General features: G+C 46.5%; 1 protein-coding gene across 1 annotated transcript; it reads left to right on the forward strand.

The window, feature by feature from the left end:
* Positions 1 to 7,319: 7,319 nt before the first annotated feature.
* Positions 7,320 to 12,486, forward strand: Cd24 (CD24 molecule). The gene is made up of 2 exons (XM_057762220.1): positions 7,320 to 7,482; positions 10,837 to 12,486. The coding sequence occupies exons 1-2, from the start codon at positions 7,414 to 7,416 to the stop codon at positions 10,996 to 10,998; spliced, it is 231 nt and encodes a 76-aa protein (XP_057618203.1). The 5' UTR covers positions 7,320 to 7,413; the 3' UTR covers positions 10,999 to 12,486.
* Positions 12,487 to 23,043: the final 10,557 nt, after the last annotated feature.

The following is a 23,043-nucleotide window of genomic DNA, read 5'->3' on the forward strand; positions in this document are numbered from 1 at the left end:
CTGCGGGACCAGGTGGGACAGAAAACCTCTGGCAATAAGTAATAAAGCTGTTCATGTAACCCTGGTGAAAAAAAATCTGTTTAAACATATATAATAAATAAAAGATGGCCTGAGCTATTCAGTGCCACTTGAGTGCAATTCACTTGATGGTTAAAGTTTTCCTTGTGCTGACACCCCTTTCCTGCTTGGTTTGGGACGTAAACCTGAGCCAAGGCTAGACCTGGCAGTTAGGAATTGAACTCTGGGTCTTATACATAGTAATTTATCTAAGTATTATTTATTTATATTGAGACAAGCTCTTTCTATAGCCCTGGATGACCTGGAACCTTTTATGTAGGATCTGGCTTACCTTGAACTCATAGAGATCTAACAGCCTCTGTCTCCCAAGTGCTGAGATTAAAGGCATGCACTATTATGCCTGGCATTTTATTTTATGTGTATGACTGGTTTGTCTGCATGAATGTTTGTAGCCACTTGTGTGTCTAGTGCCCAAGGATGTCAGAAAAAGGTGTTGAATCCCCTGGGACTGGAGTTACAGATAGTTGTGAGTTTTATGTGGGTGCTGGGACTTGGATCCAGGTCCTCTCCAGGAGCAACAAGTGAGCATAACTGCCGAACCATCTCTCCAGCCTCTGCATCACTTTAACCTGCAAAGAAATGTTTAAATGAATGTTGAGAAGAATCTTTGTTTTTAAACCAGAGCTCTGTTGATTTTAACTCAGGCACCCTTTTTCAGCAGAGACAGTTAAGTCCCTCTGGTCCTTTTTGAATGGATGAGAAGAACAAATGCTTTTTCCTTAGAGTGACATCCTAACACTGTATTGAACAAGATGTAAGTCCTCATCTGCTTTCCATATGCTGGGTGTGAGCCTGGAAGAGCCCTGTTAACAGATTTAGAAGAGATTTTACCAAATGGGAAATGCCCTGTTCCAGGTAGCATTTCCTTTGACATTCCATTGTTCTTTTGAGTTGTAAAAATATTTTATCCAACTTTCCAGTCTACTTAAAACCTCACTAATCTCTCACAGCGTAAGAGTCCCTCTAGCTTTAGCCCTAACAAAACATTAAAATCTGAGAACAAGCTTGGGGTATAGCTCAGCAGCAAGGCACATATGCTAAATGCACCCAGCACCAACCCCCTCAAACAAGAGCCTCCAGCCTCATGAAACCAGAGGGTCACAGACGTGGGACTAAGTCATGCAAGTGTTAATATGCACAGACTCTTGCATTCTTCCAATTTCACTGCTCCGGAGCAGAGGATCATGGGACTCAGCCTGCCAGTGGCACATGGTGCACACCCCAGTGGTCCAGACTTCTTTTGTGAGGGGCAAGTGGGATTTCCTTTCGTCTAGAACTTAATTATCCCCGTTAGGCCGGGGCTCTGCCTCAAAGAGCCCACCCAGCTCGGGCCTTCCCGGGAGGCTGAGCCTGTCCTCTGAAGCTTTTCTTCCTCCACAGTCCCCATAATTTCAGGAACTGGGGTAAGTAACTGACATTTGCAATGTGAGCTCTTTTTCTATAGCACAGTCCCCCTGTTTTTTCTTCATTTTTGTTATAAACCGTGTTGTATGTGTGTGTGTGTGTGTGTGTGTGCAACACACACGTATGTACCACCTGGACTTGAAGGAATGTAGTCTCATAGTTGTTACAGAACAGGAGGATGAAATGGGGAAAAGCTAGAATTCTGTCCAAGAACCCATGAGTGATGAACCAAGAGCTCCCAAGGCTGGCCACGAAAGCAATTCTGAGGCCATGGGGTACAGAAAGTCAGCTTCCTGTAAACATGCTTTGTGTGAGTTGGGAAGGCCAAGGCCACAGAATACTCTGCTTGCTAATTTGTCCAAATTATTTTGTGTTTTGTGAATATGTAATAGTACAGCTGGTTTACAATGAAATGTCATTGCTGCGTCCTGGCCTCAAACTCTCCTCAGTGGCAAAGATTACCAGTGTCATGTATGTACCTTTGGGAAGAGTTTTTCTTTGACTTTAGAACAAAACAAAACAACAAACCATAGTATACTCAATGTATTGGATCATTTCACAGAGAAACCCTGCCTTGAAACTCCCCCACCCAAAAAAGAATTTATCATAGAGAGTTCTTCATATAATACATATACAGACATATAACATGTATATGTTACATATGTATGTGCACACATTAATACATATACTATATAAAAGAATTTAATGTTCTTTTGCAGCTTAAATGACTGTAATATTTTATAGTATAAATAAATTATGATTTCTTTAGCCAGGCCTCAATTTCTAGATAATTACGTGATTTTTTTCAGTCTGTGACCACGTGGCAACTAATTATTGCACATTAATCCTTCATCCTACAAGTTGGTTCACCCCTTCCCCCAGACAGGGTTTCTCTGTGTAGCTCTGGATGTCTTGGAACTCACTTTGTAGACCAGGCTGGCCTCAAACTCACCGAGATCCGCCTTCCTCTGCCTCCTGAATGCTGGGATTAAAGGTGTGCGCCACCACCGCCCGGCTATACAAGTTTATCTCTGGACTAACTTTAACATTATTATTAACATTGGAGACTCAGTTGCCAGAGGCGGACATGCAGTATTAACACTAACAAATGTATACTTTCCTACGGGACCTAAGAGCTTTTCTCACGTCCTTGCCAACACAATAACTCATAAAACTTTGAACTTAAATATTGGCCAAAGACTTTAAGAACTCCTCCTTTTCTTTTAATACTTTTAATTTCCTTAAACAAAAGCAACAGCAATACACTATGGGCTTTCAGTCTGGGTCACCTTACTTCATTTGCATGTAAAAGTAGTTCATTTGCATGTAAAAGTAGCCCGGACTGTTTCTTTTTACATTTGTTTTCTTGTTGGGTGAAGCTGAAGATCTGGGAGAATTTGAAACAATCTAGAGGGAAAAAAAATGACCTAACTGCACAAGAAACTCACAGTGCTTATTAGCTTCCTGAGCATCAAAAATTCAGGCTTTTTTATTAGCACAAAGTGAGATTTTCATTTATTTATTGACAGCGAGCGCTGAGAATCCCTGTGGCCAGCAGAGGGCAGCACATCCCCACAGAGTGTCTGAGAGAAGCCATCGGCAGATTCTACCGCTTCAGCAGGGACCTCAGGCCACACCAGCCAGAATGCTAAGCCACTTGGTCACTTTCCCTGCTTGAGCTTAGAACTAGCCAGAGTGAGGGACAAAGCTTGCCTATAGGACCTAGATAAACTGTAGAATCAAATGCCAGCTAAGTGCAGGGCAGCATAGGATTAAGAAAGAGTATTGTGAGCACAAACATCATTGAATAGAAGGGAATTTTAATTAAATTCCAGGCACTGTTTGTATGATAAAGCACAGAGGCATACTTTATTGCATTAACACTTTATTTCACATCCATTTTGCTAAAAACTGACAAACACATCAAATAATTTAGCTCTGTACTTAATCTTGGTTTTCTCTAGAAATAAGACTTACTGTTTTAAATCAAAATGCAAATTAACCTTTCTTTCTATTAGCCCATTTATCCGATACTGAATGCTCAGTGTAGAAGACACGGTGTGTGTGTGTGTGTGTGTGTGTGTGTGTGTGTGTGTGAGCAAGACATAGTCTCTGCACCCTTGGCCCCACTCCCAGGTCCTGGAATTGAATCTCGGGCCTTGCTGTATGCTTGGCTAATGGTCTCCGCTGGGCTCTATCTCCAGTCCTTTTATTCCTACTTTGAGACAGGGTCTTGGTAGGTTTCCAGGCTAGCATTGCATTCACAATCCTCCTGCCGTAGCCCTTCCTCTCTCTTTCTCTCTCTCTCTCTTTCTTAGTCGGCAATACCAGGGACTGAACCGAGGGCCTTGTACATTCTGGGTGAACTATACCATCTACCCAGCTCCCTGTTCTTTGCAGCAAAGCAGAAGTAATTTGGAACTTTGTAACTTGGGCGGTGGCATCATAACTGACTTGGTGGCTGTGGCCAGATTTCTTAACATCTCTGTGCCTCAGGGTAAAAATGACACCCATGCCATTTGTGCTGCTGACCTCACCGATACACAAATAAAATGCCACATGAGGGCTGGCCAGATGGCTCGGTGGGGAAAGGTGCTTACCACGGAGTCCAACGACTCGAGTTTGAATCCCCAAACTTTCATGGTAGAAAGAGAACTGACTTCTGCACGTTCTCTTCTGTCCTTCACATGTGTGCTGTGGCACATAGAGCCTCTCCTCCTCAACACAAAATAAACAGAACACGGAGGAAAAAAGAAAAAGAAAAAAAAAACCACCACATACACATACTTGGGACAGTGTGTGTGTGTGTGTGTGTGAAGAGATCGAGGGATTTCAAAAGCCACAGAATAATGCCCACAGCAACAGCAGAGGCAGCTTGGTGCATTCTTGTGCAAGCAAGCACCCTGCTAAATGTCAGAATTCGTCAGTTAGGGCTGTGTCCCCTGTACATAGGTGCAGTCACAGGTGCGGTCCGCAGAGCTGCTGGAAAGCAAACAGGCTCCTGGGAACAGGTGGAGCAGGATTTAAATCCAGGCTGGACTCTCCTGAGCGCCGCCATCAGTCTAGCTGGTCAGCATTCCTTTCGGTGGTGTCTGCAGGAAATGTATGTCTTACCCGTACAATTTTACCCAGAATGTCAGGCTACAGAGCTGTAGTTCCCGGCATTCCGGAGGCTGAGGCAGAAGGATTTAAGAGTTTGAGGTCAGCCAGAGCTACACGGTGACTGTCAAAGAGCAACAAGAAAGTAGGTCAGAGACAATTTCAGGAAAACTGATCTTAGTTCTGACATTTTCACACACGTATTAATACATAAACTAATCAGTTTCAGAATCACTCCATGCAGTATTTTCTCTGTGAAATGTAAATTGGACATGTGCAATGGTGCGAGCTATCAGTGGCTAAGAGAAAACAAACTGTGGCAAGCTGGAAAAGCAGGAAGAACAGACTCACAAACAAGAAGCTCAAAGCCGAGCTCTACTTCTGGCTTTAAGAGCAGTAGGTCAGAAGGGGCACGAAGCCTGTTCCCTTCTGGGCTAAGTTTCTGGGCCCAGTGAAGTTCCATGAGAGCTTCTGGGGAGATGGGCAAGGGGCCCGCTGGGAATTCTGCATGTCTTCCGCTGTGGAGGAGGTGGGTTCAGGTGGAGGTCCTGTACACCTCACCGATTGTGGGCACTGCCTCAGCCCCTTGTTGTTTTGAATCACGGAGATAGAAGGAAGATAAACACTTTTTGTTTCCTGCTAGCTCCAGGCAGGGAGCAAACATCAAGAGAGAGCGAGCACTCACCCTCATACATAGTACTCTTTTTGTTTATGAGTCAGGGGTCTTACTATGTAGCCCAGGCCTCCTGGAACTTGTCGACCAGGCTGGCCTTGCAGTGAGTGATCTTCCTGCCTCCGCCTTCTGAGAGCTCCAATTCCAGGCATGCGCTTCCACACCTGGCACACAATAACTGCTTAATAATTCATCAATTATAGTACCTTTTACCAAGGAAGATGCAGCCTTCCGTCCCAAGTACCAATGTCTCACAGCATTTGAGCCCCGACAGCCCGGCTCCAGAAGCCGTATTTTTTTTTTTTTTTTGGTTTTTCGAGACAGGGTTTCTCTGTGGTTTTGGAGCCTGTCCTGGAACTAGCTCTGTAGACCAGGCTGGTCTCGAACTCACAGAGATCCACCTGCCTCTGCCTCCCAAGTGCTGGGATTAAAGGCGTGCGCCACCACCGCCTGGCTTAGAAGCCGTATTGTTAACCACGGCCCCAGCACACTTCCTTAAGTTAATACCAAGAATGAGTAGCGCCAGTAGAAAATAGTTCCACAGGCCTCCCTCTGAAGACAGGGCGCTTGGGATTAGGAGCTATTGAGTCAGTCGTCCTGGAAGAGGAGTACTGGGGCTCTGCACAGAACAGCATTTCTCTACAGTGTGGTAACTGTTAAACAGGAAAGTCCACTGGAGCTAGACAAAAATTCCTGTGTTCCCAAGCACATCTACACGTGGAAAGTTACTGAGAGGATGTTGGCTGGCCGGTGAGGCTCAGGCCAATGCAGTCACAAACCGACGACTATGGATTCCATTGTTTAGTTTGCTCCCATAAAACTAACCTTGTTTTTATGAGGCTGTTCTGCAAAAATTGAAATTTAAACAAATTTCTATCGTTGCTAGGTTTGGTCTGTTTTGTTTTGAGGTCTGTAAAACACGTGGGTTAAACTTGAAATCGAAAGGTCTAAGTCCTGTGATTAAAAATTTAAAAAGTCTACCATTAAATTATTTTAAAATTTGCTTTAAAGTTTTCACAATAGAAGGGCTGAGAGATTCCATTAAAATGTGCAGACAGATGACTAAATTTTTTCCCACCGGCTTATCAGATTACTAAATGGCAACTATGGAAAAGAACTGGCTTGATCGTGAAAGCGTTCGCTCTTCAAACGAATCACGAGCAAGTGCTGTCCCACAGATCTACAAAAAGCGCGTCCACAGGAATCCCGAATTCTGGTGGGGATCCGCGGCCGCGACAGTTGTGGGAGAGGTGTCCCCAGGGTGGGAAGTCTCGTTGAGTCCTGGTCCCTAAGCCCAGACAGGCTGGAGAGCATTGGGACCGACTCCCAGTCCCTCATGGTGTCCCGCCCCGTGGCCGTGCGCAGCCGACTGTTCCCCAGGTCGAGGTGGATGCCGCCGGAGTAGCCGGGGTGCGCTCCGCTGGATACAGGACTAGAGGAGCTCAAAACACAAAGCCAGCAGCTGCAGGGGCAGCCACCCAGCGGAGCATACTCACGGCTGGGGCTAGGGGTCCCTGCGATCCCTGCCGTGCAGTCGCCCAGGGCCAGAGCGAGGCGGCGCCGGGTCTCCTTGCCAACCCCGCGCGCCGCAGCCAAGTGTCCTGCCAATCCTGCCCAGTTCCCCCCTTGCCACCGACCCTTGAGAAAACCCAGCCCGGAGCTCCGCTTAGCCCGCGCAGCGCCCGCGGCTCCGACTTTTCGTGTTGGGGGGTAAGATGGCAGGGCCCGGGAAACAAAGGAAACTTGGGCCGGGCGGCGTGTGTGGCTCGCGTGCTCGCCCCGGGTCCCGTGTGGGAGTCGCCTGCGCCTGTGCACGCAGCTCGCCTCGGGGAACCTTAGCCCAGCCAGAACCCGCGGCGCCCGCCCACCTGCCGCGCTGGCCGCCCCGGGACATCCCAAGTGGCTCCGGGCTGGGTGCAGGCGGCGGGGGAGGGGGCGCGAGAACTGCGCGGGGGTGGTGGTGGCGGGGCGGGGAGGCGGCCGGGGAGGAGGAGAGCTCGGGTGGGCGGGCGCCGCACGTCACGGCTATTGTGGCTGTCCCGGTATATAAGGTCCCGCCGGCCCGCCGCGCTCCCCACCTTGCCTGCGCCCGCGCGAGCCCAGCAGATCTCCACGCAGCGAGCATCTACAGAGTCGCGCCGCGCGCCGACGGAGCGGACATGGGCAGAGCGATGGTGGCTAGACTGGGACTGGGGTTGCTGCTTCTGGCACTGCTCCTACCCACGCAGGTGAGGCCCTGCGCTTGGTGTGGCACTGGGGCCGCGCCATGGGAATGTGTGCGTGTGTAGGAGGGATGAAGTCCCTATCTCCGGCCACGCACTGGGGTAGGGAGAGAATTTTGTGTGACTGACTTGAGGAATCCACGATGTGGACTCCCTCGAGAGAGCGCCCCTTCCCCTCCCACTGAGGGTCTTCGCGCTCCCAGCGAACCACACAAAGAGAGGAAAGAGGGGACGGTCCCCCTAGGGGAGCGTGGCACACGCCCATCCTCCATCGTCCAAACTGGTTTGGGGATCGCCCAGGAAGCCCTGGCTGAGGTTCTACCTCCCACCCTAATCCTCTGTCCTGAAGCTTAGCTAGGGACCTCCCAATGCTACAAACCCCCACGGTGCGACCTCACACCTCTATCCCTGACCACCTTGGGGGCTCCAACTCCGTCTAGATCCGCTAGCTCTAGGGAGGCGGAGCGGCAGGACTTTAGTCAGGCTTTGTCCCAGCCACCGCCGCTTTTTCTTTAGATCTGTCCCGGTACAGATCTCACCCCCCGACACCGAGGGTGGCGCTGCTCTGGCTGCGTTGGCGAGAGGCTGAAGGCGCCGCGCCCAGAATAAGACCTGAGCCTGGGAGATCAGGGAGGGACTCGGAGAAGCAACCGATGGCTTTCCACCTCCTTCGATTCCCTCAGGAGTGTCGCCCCTGAAAAGTTAGGTGCTCTGGGTCGTTGGTCCCTAGACAAACAGGCTCCGGGCTCACCTGGGAGATCACCTGGGAGAGCAGCCCAAGAGCTTGGAGCGCGCTTCGTCTTCCCCACCGTGGGCAGGGTAACTGTACCCCATTGTCTTCTTGTGGGTTAGCTGTGCCCGGGAGCCTTCCTCAGCCCCCCACCCCGCCACCCATGGAGGAGGGGCTCGGCCTCAAGAAACCCACTGGTTTCACTCACCCGGATTTCCTTCTCCCCAGTCCCTCACCCCTATCGAAATGTTAAAAGGGAGGTTTTGATTAAGCAAATCAAGGGAGCTTGATGGAGGAAACTGTTTAATGCCAATTTAATAATTAAGATTTAAAAATTGTTAATAGTTTGGGGAGGACCCCTAGACTTTCAGATTGGTACACTAGGTTTTTTCTTCTTCTTCTTCTTTTTTTTTTTTTTTTGTCACCTGCTGTACTAAAAGCTCTTTATATAAATAAAGAACAGTTATTTTCCGGTGCCCCAGACAGGCTCCGTGTTTTAAACAATTCAGCATATTAATGTTCTTTTCGTGGGAATGCCACTTCCTGATAGGACAGGCTCTGTCTTACACACAGTAGGCGCCCAGGAAGTATAATTGACTGGACCAGGATTTTGTTGTGGGCAGTCTACTTTGGATACAATTTGTACATTTCTTTAGTCAATATTTGCTTAATGACCTTATGCGTGTAGAACAAAAGGCGCTAGTGCTGATATAGGAGGGTTTATCTTCGGATCAAGGGGCTGCCGAATGTACGAGTGGCTCGAGTCGTTACTTGGTGCCACGTCGTCCTCCTTGTTGCCTGTAATCGGAAGCTCTTGCAAGCCCTGGCAAACCCTCCCTTTCAGTGAGGGCTGAAAACTCGGATCAGCCTTTGTTCCATGACAAAGGAGAGTATCACGTGCCCCGCTGGACTGTGCATTTCGTGGCTCGCAAAAGCAGCGGTGGCTATGCCGCTAGGATGCTGGGACACAAGGGGAAGCCTTGGTTCCTGGCCACAGCGCTGAGCTAGTGACCAGGCGGCGAGACAGTGAGATTTAACTTCAAACCCTGCCTTTTGTGAAGGTAGGATGCTTTAACTGAAGTCCTTCTGCCTTAGAGCAAGGACTCTTCGTATTTCTGAAATTTAGATGAGAGTAATCATTGTGCTTGTGATCAAATCCAAGGGCCTGCAGATGCTAGAAAGTGTTCTGCCAGTGCTATCCATCCCTAGGTGGTTAGCTCCCATTTTTCAATTTAAGATAAATATTGTGGCCAGTTTTGGGAAAGGTTATAATTTCAAGATTTCAAAGGAGCAGATAGGATACCCCATGTGCTTTTAAGTTTTAAATGTTAAGGTATTTCCTTGAGGTAATGGTTGTCAGGCTGTGTAAAACCAGAAAGACTCAGCATACCAGGATGGACCATGACCCAACAAACTAGTACCAAAGACCTCAATCATCTCACAAGTGTGTGCACACATCCCCCAGACCCCCCATACTACACACAAGTTTTTTGTTTGTTTTTGTTCTTGTTTTTGAGACAAATCCTATTGAATAACCCTAATTGGCCTGGAATTTGATCTTTAGACCAGGCAGGTCTTGAACTTAGAGAGACCCGCCTGCCTCTGCCTCCCTCTAAGTGGCAGGATTCAAAGTGTGTGCCACAACTCTGAGCCACACACAAGCAAAATCCAGGCTGGCCTTAAGTTCTGGATCTCTGTTTCAAATTGTCTGGTGCTAGGATTACAGATTTAAGCCACAACCTGGCCCAACTTAAAAAAGCGTCCCCTTCTCTAGGGAAACAGGAAACCTTGCTGCAATACTAGCAAATCCATATAATAGCAGAAACCAGACTAATCAGATCTTTTATTACATTATGCAGAGTTAGAAACAGTCCTGCTCTTGGCGCTTATGTAGTCTGAAGATCTCTTTGTTTTTTTTTTTTCTCAATTGCCTGCAGCATTTATTAATGTTTATCATCAACACTAATACGTCACACACATTAATTCAGCTGTCATAGCATTGTCAGAAATCTATCAGGTCTTTGATCTCTTTGTTTTTTGAGACAGGGTCCTGTGTAGCCAAGGCTGGCCTTGAACTCCTGATCCTCTGCCTCTGCCTCTCGAATGCTAAGATGGTGCCTCACCACACCTGGCTTGAAGAACTTTTATTCTTATTTATATTTTCTAGGTATCTATACAGGTGATTTTTAAATCTGGATAGGTAGGACCAAGTGAACTCAGAATTTAAAGCGGTGGCTAAGAGAACAATGGGGAAGAGCAAACTTTTTTTTTCTTTTTTTTTCTCGAGACAGGTTTTCTCTGTAGTTTTGGAGCTTGTCCTAGAACTAGCTCTTGTAGACCAGGCTGGCCTCAAACTCACAGAGATCCGTCTGCCTCTGCCTCCCAAGTGCTGAGATTAAAGGATTAAAGGCATGTGTTACCACTGCCCAGCTGGGAAGAGCAAATTTAGGGGGACTCAGGGACTGGAGGTGTAGATCAGGGGTGGAGCTATCCCCCAAATCCTGTACTTGATTTCTTCTCTGGCAGCAACAATGACTATTATCTGCGTGAGTGTTATTACAGAGTGTAAATGGAACTAGCTATGAATGATTCTGAAAATTCATCTGTGGTTTTTTTTTAATGTATTTTAGATTTATTGCAACCAAACATCTGTTGCACCGTTTGCAAGTAACCAGAATATCTCTACTGCCCCAAACCCAACTAATGCCACCACCAGAGCAGGTGGCAGTGCCCTGCAGTCAACAGCCGGTCTCCTCGCCATCTCACTTTCTCTTCTACATCTCTACTGTTAGAGACTCAGGCCAAGGAACGTCTCTACTTCCCCATCTTCTAGACCCACCCCAGATGATAACCACAAGTCCAGTGTGACCCGGAACAAACAGGTCCACATCAAATTTGCTCTTACCACACCTCAACAGAAAACACTGAGAATTCATGTGAAGGGTTTGACAGTTGGTGAATGCCAATATTGAATCTGCTGGAGTTTTATGATCACGACGAAGATAACAGCCAGAGCTGACATGATTTCCTTGAATGTGGCTTAAGAAATGTGGACACTTAAAACTCTAACTTGAAGTCAACGTAGGTTTTTTTTTTTGTAAAGATAATGATGGGATGTGGGACGGAGATTCAGTTTTCATTGGCTCATTCAACCTATAAGGCCATAACACGGTTAGGTGACCTTAAGAAGCTTCTCTGATGCTATTTATGTATATGTTGGAAGGAACTACCAGGTGTTACTTTAAGTCCTCATTGTATTGTTTCCTTACTACTAATTTAATATGCTAAGCTCTAGGTAAAGTTCTCCATTGTTGAGCTGTTCTCTTTGGAATTGAACATTTTCCCCACTCCAGTGACTTTAGGTATGACGTTACATTTGACCTTTGTTAGTAATTGACATGTGCCAGGCAACAATGGATTGGAATCCACCCCCAAATCCAGCCATCATTAAATACATCTTATTTCAAAAGTCAAATAGTAAGGCATTTTCCATCATCTTTTCTTCACAAAGTGTGCCAGATTCCCTTACGTAAACTGGTTCCAGAGAGCAGAATTACGTTGACCTCAGCCAATTTCAAAATGCTGCTTTTTATTTCTGCATATGTTGAGGGGTTTTCATAACTTAAAGTGTGGTCTGTTAGGAAGGCAAAATTATGAATCTTGAAATTCTAAAGGCAAATATGCAAAGGAGCCAAAACCATAAACCTAGCATTTGGGGCGTGAAGCCTGGAAGCTAACTTGCATTGAATTCACAAAGTCTTTTATACAATTTCTGTAAATACTTTTTTTTTTTTAAAGCAGAGAAACAAAACAATGGATCAGAATAGCCACATTTGGGATACTTTGGTTATCAGTTCATATTTTTAGATAGTTTGACATTGGTCCTGTGCCTGAAAGGGAGCTTGGCCTTACCATGGGTTTTTCCAATGCCTTGATACACACTTCTCTTCTAAAACATAGACATTCCTTGAAAAAAATCTTTTGTTCGCATGGTCACACACTGATGCTTACACATTCTGGGATCTAATATGGCCACAGTAGTCTTGATAACCAGTCATTTTCTCCACCTTTAGAAACTTGCCTGGGAGCAAGGAGATCTCACAGACCCAAAGCTACTGTGTGTGTGAATGAACACTCCCTCGCCTCGTACCTGAATGCTGTACATCTATTTGATTGTATATTGTGTTTGTGTATTTATGCTTTGATTCATAGTAACTTCTCATGTTATGGAGTTGATTTGCATTGAACACAAACTGTAAATAAAGGAAAGAAATGGCTGAAAGGGTAGTCTGCTGATTTTTGCTTGTTTGTTTGTTCTCTTTTGTTTTTTGAGACAGGGTTTCTCTGTGTAGCCCTGACTGTCCTGGAACTTGTTTTGTAAACCAAGCTAGCCTTGAACTCACAGAGATCCCCCTGCCTCTCTGCCTACCAAGTAGTGGGATTAGAGGTGTGCACCACCACTGCCTGGCTGTGTCTGTTGAAATTTTGAGTGTTTCTTGTACAATAAGCATAAGTGATCATGGCTGTTAAATAAACCATTGAGGCTTCATCTTAACTGAAATATTGCATGTTTGGACGGCCAGCTAGCAGCAGGTTGGGCCACAGAATTTCATCCACCTGCCTTTGTCTCCCGAGTGCAGGGCTCCAAGTTGACATCTGTAAGCCTTTCATGAGCACACCTACTTACTCAACAGCCCTTTGAGTGCCAGCTGTGTGTCAAGGTACCCATGACCGACGAGCTTGGATGCTTTTGAGAGGAGGAAGTCTCTATGTGATGATAGCAGATACTTGTCACTCTGAGGACAGCATCAGCAGGGTTGGGCTCAGGGACTGTGGGCTGAGAAACCGTGATGGCCTTCAACATTGGGTTTGATGTCTGAATGATAGGAGGTTGTTGAGGAATGTCTAATGGGTTGAAGATGAAGTCTTTTTTTTTCTTTTTCTTTCTTTCTTTTTTTTTTTTTTTTTTTTGGTTTTTCGAGACAGGGTTTCTCTGTGGTTTTGGAGCCTGTCCTGGAACTAGCTCTTGTAGACCAGGCTGGTCTCGAACTCCCAGAGATCCGCCTGCCTCTGCCTCCCGAGTGCTGGGATTAAAGGCGTGCGCCACCACTGCCCGGCAAAGATGAAGTCTTTATCATCCCATTCCGTGGGATGAAGTCAGGACCACTTTCCCCATCTGCCTGGGTTCTATAGATCTTTCTGGTTTTCTAAACTGGCTGCTCCCTCCTGCTTCTTCCACACACCAAATGCACTCCTGGACCCCCAACATTTTTTACTGTGGTTCTGGGACCACACAGAAAGGGTAGGCTGGGAACCGCTGTCCTTAGGTGGGCTTCCATGAGCAACATGAGGCTTAGATGATCTAGAAGACTTTTCAGTTTTATCTACAGATTACTCCACGCAACACAGAGCATGCTAGGTTAGTGTTGGAGAAACCAACTAGTTTAATGTTAGAGCAACTGAGGTCTGTTTTTTCAAGACATCCCGACAGCAGTTTCCCATGCCTCTCCTCCGCCTCCCAGTGCCTGCCCCCCCATCCATTTCTCCATTTCCCTTCAGAAAAGAGCAGGCCTCCCAGGAATATCAGTTGAACAGGGCATCACAAGATACGATAAGACTAAGCACAGACCCTTCTATCGGGGCTAGATGCAGCAACCCAGCAGGAGGAAAAGGGTTCCAAGCACAGGTAAAAGAGTCAGAAAGCCCCCCTCCCAGTGTTAGTTCACACACACACACACACACACACACACACACACACCCCATCATCATCATCATCATCATCATCACAGTCATCTTGTTACAGATCACTGAAACATGCTTTGTCTGCAGATAAAGAATAGCCTTTGTGCCTAACCTAGAAGTATTTTGCTCACAAACAGAAACACCCCAGAGGAAGATACACAGTCTTGGTTGTGTTACTTCTCACCCTACTTTGGTTTTAGCATTTGCTTTTGTTTTGGAGACTGTCTCATTCTACATGTAACCTAAGCTGGTCTCAAACTTAGGGTGACCTTGGCCTCAGTCTCCTGAACCCTAGAAAGGTAGTCAGGTGCCATCACACACATTTCCTTTGTTGTTGTTTGCAACAGGGTCTTGCTATGTGACTTGGGCTGGTCTTTCACTCTTTAACATTATAACCTGGACTGGCCTTGAACTCATGATCATCTACCTCTGCTTCCTGAGTGCTAGAGTTCCAGATGTGTGTCACCATGCCTGGCTTGTGTTCATCTTCAGTGTCCTGTAACTTACAATGACAGCCATTACTATAAATTATTAATACATCTTAAGTCAACTGAAGATACAAGGGAGGAGTGTAAACTGGGGGCCATGTGGCTGTGGCTAGTATTTATATCTGCCTTCTTCTTTCCCAAGCCAATATCTCCTTTCTGTCAGTATGCATTTTATCTAGTTGTGATTCTTAGACCGGCAGAGTGACCCATGCATGTCACTTGAAGTTTGTTGTAGGTTTCTGCTGATTTTAATCACAGGGCATGGTAGCATTAAGAGAGAAGCCCTAAGATCAGCCCTCCCTCCCTCTACCCTTCCCCTTTCTTCCCTTCCTTCACTTCCCAGGCTAGTCTGGAACTCAGAACACTCTTCTGGCCTCAGCTTCCCAGGTGGTAGGATTAAAGGTGTGTGCAACCACACTTGGCTTAGAGGTGTGTTTTCCAAGCTCATTTCCCCTTAACTTCTGTTGTAGAGTAGCAACCTAATTCCTCCTTGGTGAGCAGGATCAATGATGATTAGATTAAGTCCTTTATTTGTACTTTGATACAGTCCCTAAGTGACTGGTGGCTATCTCAACTTCTAGTTCAATGGGATCATTGTCTCCTGGTGGAAGCTTCCTCTTCCTCCTCCTCCTCCTCCTCCTCCTCCTCCTCCTCCTCCTCCTCCTTCCTCCTCCTCCTGCTCCTCCTCCTTCTTCTTCTTTTCTGTTTATTGTCACTTGCATGATTGGGGACGGAACCTAGGGCCTCACAGATGCTGAGAAAATGCCAGGTCACTGAGCTATGCCCCTCGTTTTGTTAGAATTACTCTTTTTTAATTTTTTTTTCCGAGACAGGGTTTCTCTGTAGCTTTGGAGCCTGTCCTGGAACTAGCTCTTGTAGATCAGGCTGGTCTCGAACCCACAGAGATCCGCCTGCCTCTGCCTCCCGAGTGCTGGGATTAAAGGCGTGTACCACCATCCGGCCAAATTTTTTTATTAAAGCATCAAGACCTCTAGATGAGCAGAGCAAGAGATCTTAGATGGAAGTAAGAATTTCGGGAATGAATCACGAGGAGCAACAGTGGTGCCTACTCCATTTGAGGTTTGACTCACGGTTCCGTGAGCTGTTGGAGAAACGGCATCATACCCAAGCATGGATTGTTAGCTCCCTGGAGGATGCAACCCCGGTCCTGAAAACTCTAGCCTTTTGCTGGCATGCTAACAAATTTTCAAAGGATTTTTTTTCTCTGTCAGGCCAGCTGCTTCAGGATTATAGGGAATATGACAAAATCAGTTAATTCTTGACCATGAGCCCACCGACACACATCCAGGGCAGTGAAGTGGACAAGGATGGATGAGAGTTTGGTCAGAGCGTTGTCTGAAGACAACCCCATCTGGAAGAAGTCTATGTATTCAAGTACGAACAAGATGCCGTTGCCCCTTCTGTAATGGAAGTGGCCAGACTTATTTAAACTTCCTCAGGTGATGGGCTGGGCAGCCTGAAGGACACTGTCCATTAGGGACTGAGTGTTGGCTTTTACTGCAGTAGAGTGGGCACCCAGTTAAGGCTCTGGCCACAGTAGACATACGAGATTATGTTTCTGAGCTCCTGACACTTTGGCTACTTTGGTTATGAGCTTATCAGTCAATACCAGGGATGGGTGGTATAAGAAGCTGTCTGGGCTACACAAATGGACTACCCTGATTTCTTGGTTGTTTACGTATTTCTGAGGGCACCTTTCGGTGAGCATTCACACGGGACAAAAACATCATCACCTTCTTCTTGTATCTCTAGCTTCTTCTCAGAACTTTTTGTCACCATTTTTCCTACTCATGTCCCTTCTAACCTTATCCATTCAAGTATTGGCCACAGCCCACGAATCAGTAAGGCTTGATATTTGTGGTCATTACTCTTTTCCCAAACCTTTGCCGTAATTCTGTCGGGGGTGGGGGGCAGTTCAATCACCAGTGACCATTAGGAATGTCTTAGAGACATTTGCAAAACTGCCTCTGTCCATGGTTGTGTAACGCCAACATATTGCACAGAGCCAGATCCAAGTCTTCTGTCTTGGTCATCTGATCGTGAGGCTGTTGGTGCAGGCTGGGAAAGAGGAGGCGATACAGCTGGGGGAGGGGCCACGGACGTGTCTTGGCTCTTTCTTCACATAACTTATTTGTGCCTCTAGGGCCTTCTGTGTACAGCTTGACAGCTGACTTCACTACCTAGAGGGTTCCATTGTCAACTCGACTAGGTTGGAAATCATCACGGACACATACTTCTGGGTGTGCCTATGAGAATGTTTCTTGAAAGGTTTAGCTGAGGAGGGAAGATTTCCTTTGAATCGGGTAAGACTAGCCCATGGGGCTGGATCTCAGACTGCATATAAAGGAGAAAGCTAACTGAGGAGCCGCATTTGTCTTTCTCGGCTTCCTCATTGTGGATACAAAGTAACTAGTCACCTCAAACTTGGATGGCAAGTCTTCTCAGCCGGTAGACTGGACTCTCAAACTGCCAGGCAAAATGTACCCTTGCTTAAGTTGCTTGTCTCAAGCACTTTGTCACAGCAGTAAACAAAATAACGAAGACAGGAAGTTGATACTGAGAGCAGCGCTGTTGCCAAGGTTAGCCTGACCATGTGGTCACAGGTCTTCAGAGCTGATTTGCAGAATAAGGAATATGTTGGAACTAGAAAAGCCCTAGAATACTATAGGCAGCCCTTTGTGGGCTCTTCTGGGGAGAGTTTGGAAAGCCAGGATGCTAAAGGAAACCCTGGCAGTCCCAGCCCACATTCTGCCTGTGTTCTGAGAACATGAGGGAGACAGAACTGAAAAGTAATTTGCTTCGTGCAGGATCTCAGGTCAGGATAGCCTTCAATCTGTCTATGCGTTTCTGTTGACTATTGCTACGCGGTGAGATAGGGAAACCCATGGGACAGGAAGGTAGGAAAATGTGCTGTTTGGCTAAGAAAGCTGCTTAGGGCTGTAGACAAGGCAGGTTTGCAGACCGCTGTAATGGTTAAAGAGATTAGCGCTTTGAAAAAGAAGCGTGGTACTGTGTACTGGGATGACATGGCGAGAGCCCACTCACCGAAAGAAAGCTGCAATTTAAGAAAACGCAAATTCATCCGAAAGGAAAGAGACTGAATTATGAATGGAGCGAAAGGGGTTCCCGGATCAAAAATAACCACCAGGGAAGTGCTTCCCTAGGGTCAGTACACAGAAGTCACTGTAGCTGTGCTTCAAGGGGTCCGGTGCTACATCTCAAGCTGGCAAGAGAACCGGGCAGTGCGTCTTACTCAGGTGCCAGAGATGCAGGAGTAATGGAAGCTTGGGCCAAGGTTTCAGGAAGCAACTGAAGGGAAGCGATGTGTGGCAGGGTCAGATTTCCTACTAGCAGGCCCAGAGAGGCCCCTGTGTGGCACTTATGTTGCAGACCCCAGGATGTTGGAGATATCAAGGCCGTGAGATGTCCATCTAGGAAAGCTGTAGGTACTGAATGGAGCTGCCTGAGGTTGGGTGGCTGGGAGGGTGGGGCTGTATGAGTGTTGCAAATAACAGCTAGGTCACTGAAGCCCTCTGGAGCCTAGGTCACTGAAGCCCTCTGGAGCCTAGATGATTCATTAATGAGTCCCTTTACCCTGGACATGGACTTGGAGGATTTAGTGTTTCCCGTAATGCTTTGGGTTTGTTTGTCTGGGTTTTTCTTGCTATGTTCTCACTCTCTCTTTGGAATGGGAGTGTTCACTCCATGCCATTGTATATTGTGAGGATGTACCTTGTGGGTTTTTTAAAATTTTTTTTAAACATTTTTCTAGAGGCTTACAGTTAAGAGATTTCTGTCTTGTGTTTCAGAAGAGACATTGGGTTAGTGGTGGGAGTGCTAAAGACAGTGGGACTGTTAGAAAAGGGTTAAATGCATTCTGACTTACGAGGTCTTAGGGACAGGAGTGGGATGCTGCGAGCGACACGAAGAGCCATGCCTGAGTGTCGAGAAGAAAAGCGGTGTGAGATTATGGTGGGCTGTACACCACACCAGGAGCCCAAATAAGCCTCCCGTCCTTGAGTTGATTTTGACAGGTGTTTCGAACATAAGAGCTGACACCAGCTCATAACAAGATGTGTGCATCTCAGTGTGCATGGTGGCCCTTGATTAAGAGTGTAGGCCCTGCTAAGGCATAGTAACAAATGAACAGCTGTTCCTAAAGGGAAGGAAGGAAGGAAGGAAGAAAGAAAGGAAAGAAGGAAGGAAATAAAGAAGAAGGAAGGAAGGAAGGAAAGAAGGAAGGAAGGAAGTAAAGAAGGAAGGAAGAAAGAAAGGTTAGCGGGGAGGGGGTGCAACTTAGTGCCCACCCCTCTTTTCTTTTCTTTTCTTTTTTTTTTTTTGGTTTTTCGAGACAGGGTTTCTCTGTGGTTTTGGAGCCTGTCCTAGAACTAGCTCTTGTAGACCAGGCTGGTCTCGAACTCACAGAGATCCGCCTGCCTCTGCCTCCCAAGTACTGGGATTAAAGGCGTGCGCCACCACCGCCCGGCCCCAGGAAGAAAGAAAGGAAGGCAGGCAGAATTTTGCCGGATCCATCATCATAGCTACTTGGCAACTTGAGGCTGGAGGGTTCAAATCCTGCCTGCTTAGAGAGTGAGTTTGAAGCCAGCATGGGTAACTTAAGTGAGACTCTGTCTCAAAATCAAAAGTGCAGAAGGGGCTAAAGATATAGCCGAGGGGTAGAGCAGCTGCTCAGCAAGTGCTAGGACTTAGGTTGAATTCCTAGGACCACAAACATCTTTATCTGCTTTTGCTTTGAAATCTGAACACTGACCATCAGAGCAAGCTTTGACCTAAAACACTTATCAAAAAGGAACTCAAATTGGAAGTGTCTCTTAATTTTAGTATATTGGTTTTGCAGAGTTAAGATCAAAGCCAGGGCCTTTGATCTTAGATGACAGAAAACACACTACGCTGAACTGTATCTTCAGTAGGAGTAAGAATTAAGATCAGGGGCTAAGAGATGACTCAACAGTTAAGGGCTCTTGCTGCTGACCTGGCGGTGGAGGAGCACACCTTTAATCCCAGCACTCGGGAGGCAGAGATAGGCAGATCTCTGTGAGTTCGAGGCCAGCCTGGTCTACAGAGAGAGCTCCAGGACAGTCAGGGCTGTTATATAGAGAAACCCTGTCTCAGAAAACAAAAACAAAAATTACCCCTTCCCCCCCAAAGAACTCTTGCTGCTCTTTCAGATTACTAGATTCCCAGCATTCCCAGTTCATTATCACTCATAATTCCAATTCTAGGGGATCCAGTGTCCTCTTCTGGCCTCCACAGACCCCCCCACCATGAGTTATTACTCTTTTATAAAAGTAATGATCAATAGTTGAAGGACTAATTTTTGAAAGCTGTTTTAAACTACCCTGGGCTGTTCTCTTTCACGGCTACAGTTCATGTATTCAAACTTAAAATCTAGTCATGTAACTTACAGCTAAGTCGAGTAATGAAAAACCATTACATGAGTGTTTCTTTGATCAAGTTTACTCGGAGATAAAATCAGACTACAAAGAGAAGATGAGAGTTGAGACAATGTGTCATGAAGATGCAAAAGATGCAGCTACAACCAAACACATGCTAACTCACACCCAGGTCCACCGCGGTCCTGAAAATGCAACCTAAACCATTTAGGTGGCTGAATAATGCACGTGTGTCATTTTTTATAGACCTCATTTGGGGCTGGGTTATTCCAATTCTGGAATGATGATCAAAAGTCACCATCCCGGGGTGCCTCTCACTGTTTCTTTAGGTGATAACTCAATTCTCAAATTAGCGCATTTCTAAGAAACTTGAGGAAGTTTCCATATTTATGACTTCTGAAGAGAAACATCTCCGAGAGCCAGAAGGGTCGGAAGCAGTTTAACTGTCATGCCTCTTGGCAGTTGGCAGAGAGGAAGGTTTGTGAAACTGCACACATGCAGAACGGGACTCATTACCTCCTCTCTACAGACCTTGCTTTTCCAGTCAGGCGGCCACCTGCCAAGTCTCTCTCATTATAGACTGGAGCTGCCTTTCTCCTGTGGCTCAGTCTTCAATCCGCTGAAAAATCTGTCACTTTTAAGTCAGAGGCATCTAGGCACTTTCTCACTCTCCCTGTCCCCATTCACTGCCCTTAGCTGGCACGATAGTCGGGAGTGGCGTGTCTGCCTCATTCCTCCTCCTTGGAGCTATTCTTGCCCTTTCCTCCAAAATGTTTTCCCTCAGTTTAAAACCATAGCTGCCCTTTGCCTACAAGAGCTGAAAAAACGGAGATTGTCACTTCTCGTACTTGAGTCGCTTTCCAACCTGACCCTGGTCCCAAGTTCCAGCCCCCTTTTCAGCTACATTGGACCACTTACCGTCTTTCAATACCTTCATGTTGTACCTGTGTGACTCTTGAGTTTCTTTCTGGTGTGTGTGTGTGTGTGCAAATGCATATGAGGCATGTGTGTATGCTTGTGGAGGCTGGGATACAACCTTAGGCACTATTCACCTGGAGCTGCCAAGTAGGTTAATCCGGGCTGGCCAGTATTCCCTAGAGATTCACCTCTGTGCACCTTCCTGGCACGGGGAATACAAACACGGTGGGTTATGAACCACCATAATCAGGTTTTGTTGCTTTTTTTTAAATCAATTTTTTTTTTCTTTTTTGGGTTTTTGAGACAGGGTTTCTCTGTAACAGCCCTGACTGTCCTGGAACTCACTTCGTACAACAGGCTGCCTTAAACTCCCAGAGATCCGCCTGCCTCTGCCTCCCGAGTGCTGGGATGAAAGGCGTGCGCCACCACAACCCTGCTTAAAAATTTTAAAGTGTGGATTCTGGGGATCAAATTCAGGTCCTCCTGCCTGCAAGGCAGGCATCCTACTGCCTGGACCACCTCACTCCTCAGCGCACCCCATTCTTTTTTTGAGACAGGTTTTTACCATCCCTAAGCTGTCCTGGAACTCAGCTCTGAGTCCACATTGGCCTTGAGCTCCGACCTTAGACACCACAGCTGGTTGCATTTCTGTGATATTTTAATCCATGCATTCAGTGTAGCCAAGGCGAGGATGGTGAGACGAGACAGGCCTCCTCAGTTGCCTCGTGGCTTGTTGCATGCTATCCCCAAATACTAAGGGATAGTATAGCCAAAGGGGACCAAGTTTCTGCCACCCTGGAGCCAGATGACTTCGTAGTAATGCGACCTGTTTCCTAACAAGTTAGTCCACAGGGTCTCGGTACAGACTCTGGCCCATTGTGAGGACTGGATAAACACTGGCAGCATTATTTCCTGTTAGGGCAGAAAAAACAGTTTTGACTTTTCTGTCAACATTCCTGCTCCCTGGAAGAATGTGTCTTATTCATTTCTGAGTTCCTGGGCTGTAGCGGAGGGTAGGTGAGCAATGAATCTGAATGCTGTCGACTACAGGGGTGCTTTATAACAAGGGTGCTGCCGAGGAGGAAGGGCAGACCTCTGCTAGCCTACTCGGTCTGAAGAGAAGTTGGGACTGTTTCGAAATGGCTGGTCTCTCAGCACATCTTCCTTTGAATTAGAGCGGAGCCTCTTCTTCTTTTTGGATTTTTGTTTTGTTTTTTATTGAGCTATACATTTTTCTCCGCTCCCTTTCCTTCTTCCCCTTTCCCCTTCTGCCCTCTCCCTGAGACCCCCATGCTCCCAATTTACTCAGGAGATCTTTTTCTCCTTTCTATGTAGATCTATGTATGTCTCTCTTAGGGTTCTCTTTGATGTCTAGGTTCTCTGTGGTTGTGGACTGTAGGGTGGTTTTTCTTTGTATTAATGTCTAAAAGCCATTTATGAGTGAGTACATAATATATTTGTCTTTCTGGGTCTGGGTTACCTTACTCAATATATATATTTTTCCAGATCCACCCATTTGGCTGCAAATTTCAAAATGTCATTTTTTTTTTTTTACCTCTGAGTAGTATTCCATTGCATAAATGGACCACATTTTCTCTATCCATTTTTTGGTTGAAGGGCTTCTAGGTTGTTTCCGGGTTCTGGCTATTATGAATAATGCTGCTATGAACATAGTTGTGCACATATCCTTATGGTATGATTGAACATCCTTTGTGTATATACCCAAAAGTGAAATTGATGGGTCTTGAGGTAGATTGTTTCTTAATTTTCTGAGAAATCACCATACTGATTTCCAAAGTGGCTGCACAAGTTTGCACTCCCACCAGCAATGAGGGTGTTCCCCTTACTCCACACGAGAGGAACCTCTTCTATCTAGAGCAGTGTGTTCAATGTCAGCACATAGCAGGACCACTTGAGAAACTTTTTAAAACATGCCTACTTCTCTCTGCCCAGGAGACTGTGATAAACTGGTTTGGGTGGAGCTCAGGCCTTGGGAGCTTCAAGGAACTAGCTATTCTTACTACGAAAGCACAGCTAAGTTGAGACACGCTGCTTCCGGACTGGGTGTGTGCAACTCTGCCCAAAGACCAAGTGCTGACAGGGTCAGATCTTTGTGCCCAGCAAAGAACTTCTCACTAGGGTTGCATAGATGTAAGCAGGGTGGCCACCTTCTCCTAGCCCATTGTTTTACTTCTGCCCAGTGGGCACCCCAGTGCCTTGTCTCCGCTCTGTGTGTAGGAATGTCTTCCCCAAA

The sequence above is a fragment of the Chionomys nivalis genome, chromosome 2 (assembly GCF_950005125.1).
Source record: "Chionomys nivalis chromosome 2, mChiNiv1.1, whole genome shotgun sequence".
NCBI lineage: Eukaryota > Metazoa > Chordata > Mammalia > Rodentia > Cricetidae > Chionomys > Chionomys nivalis.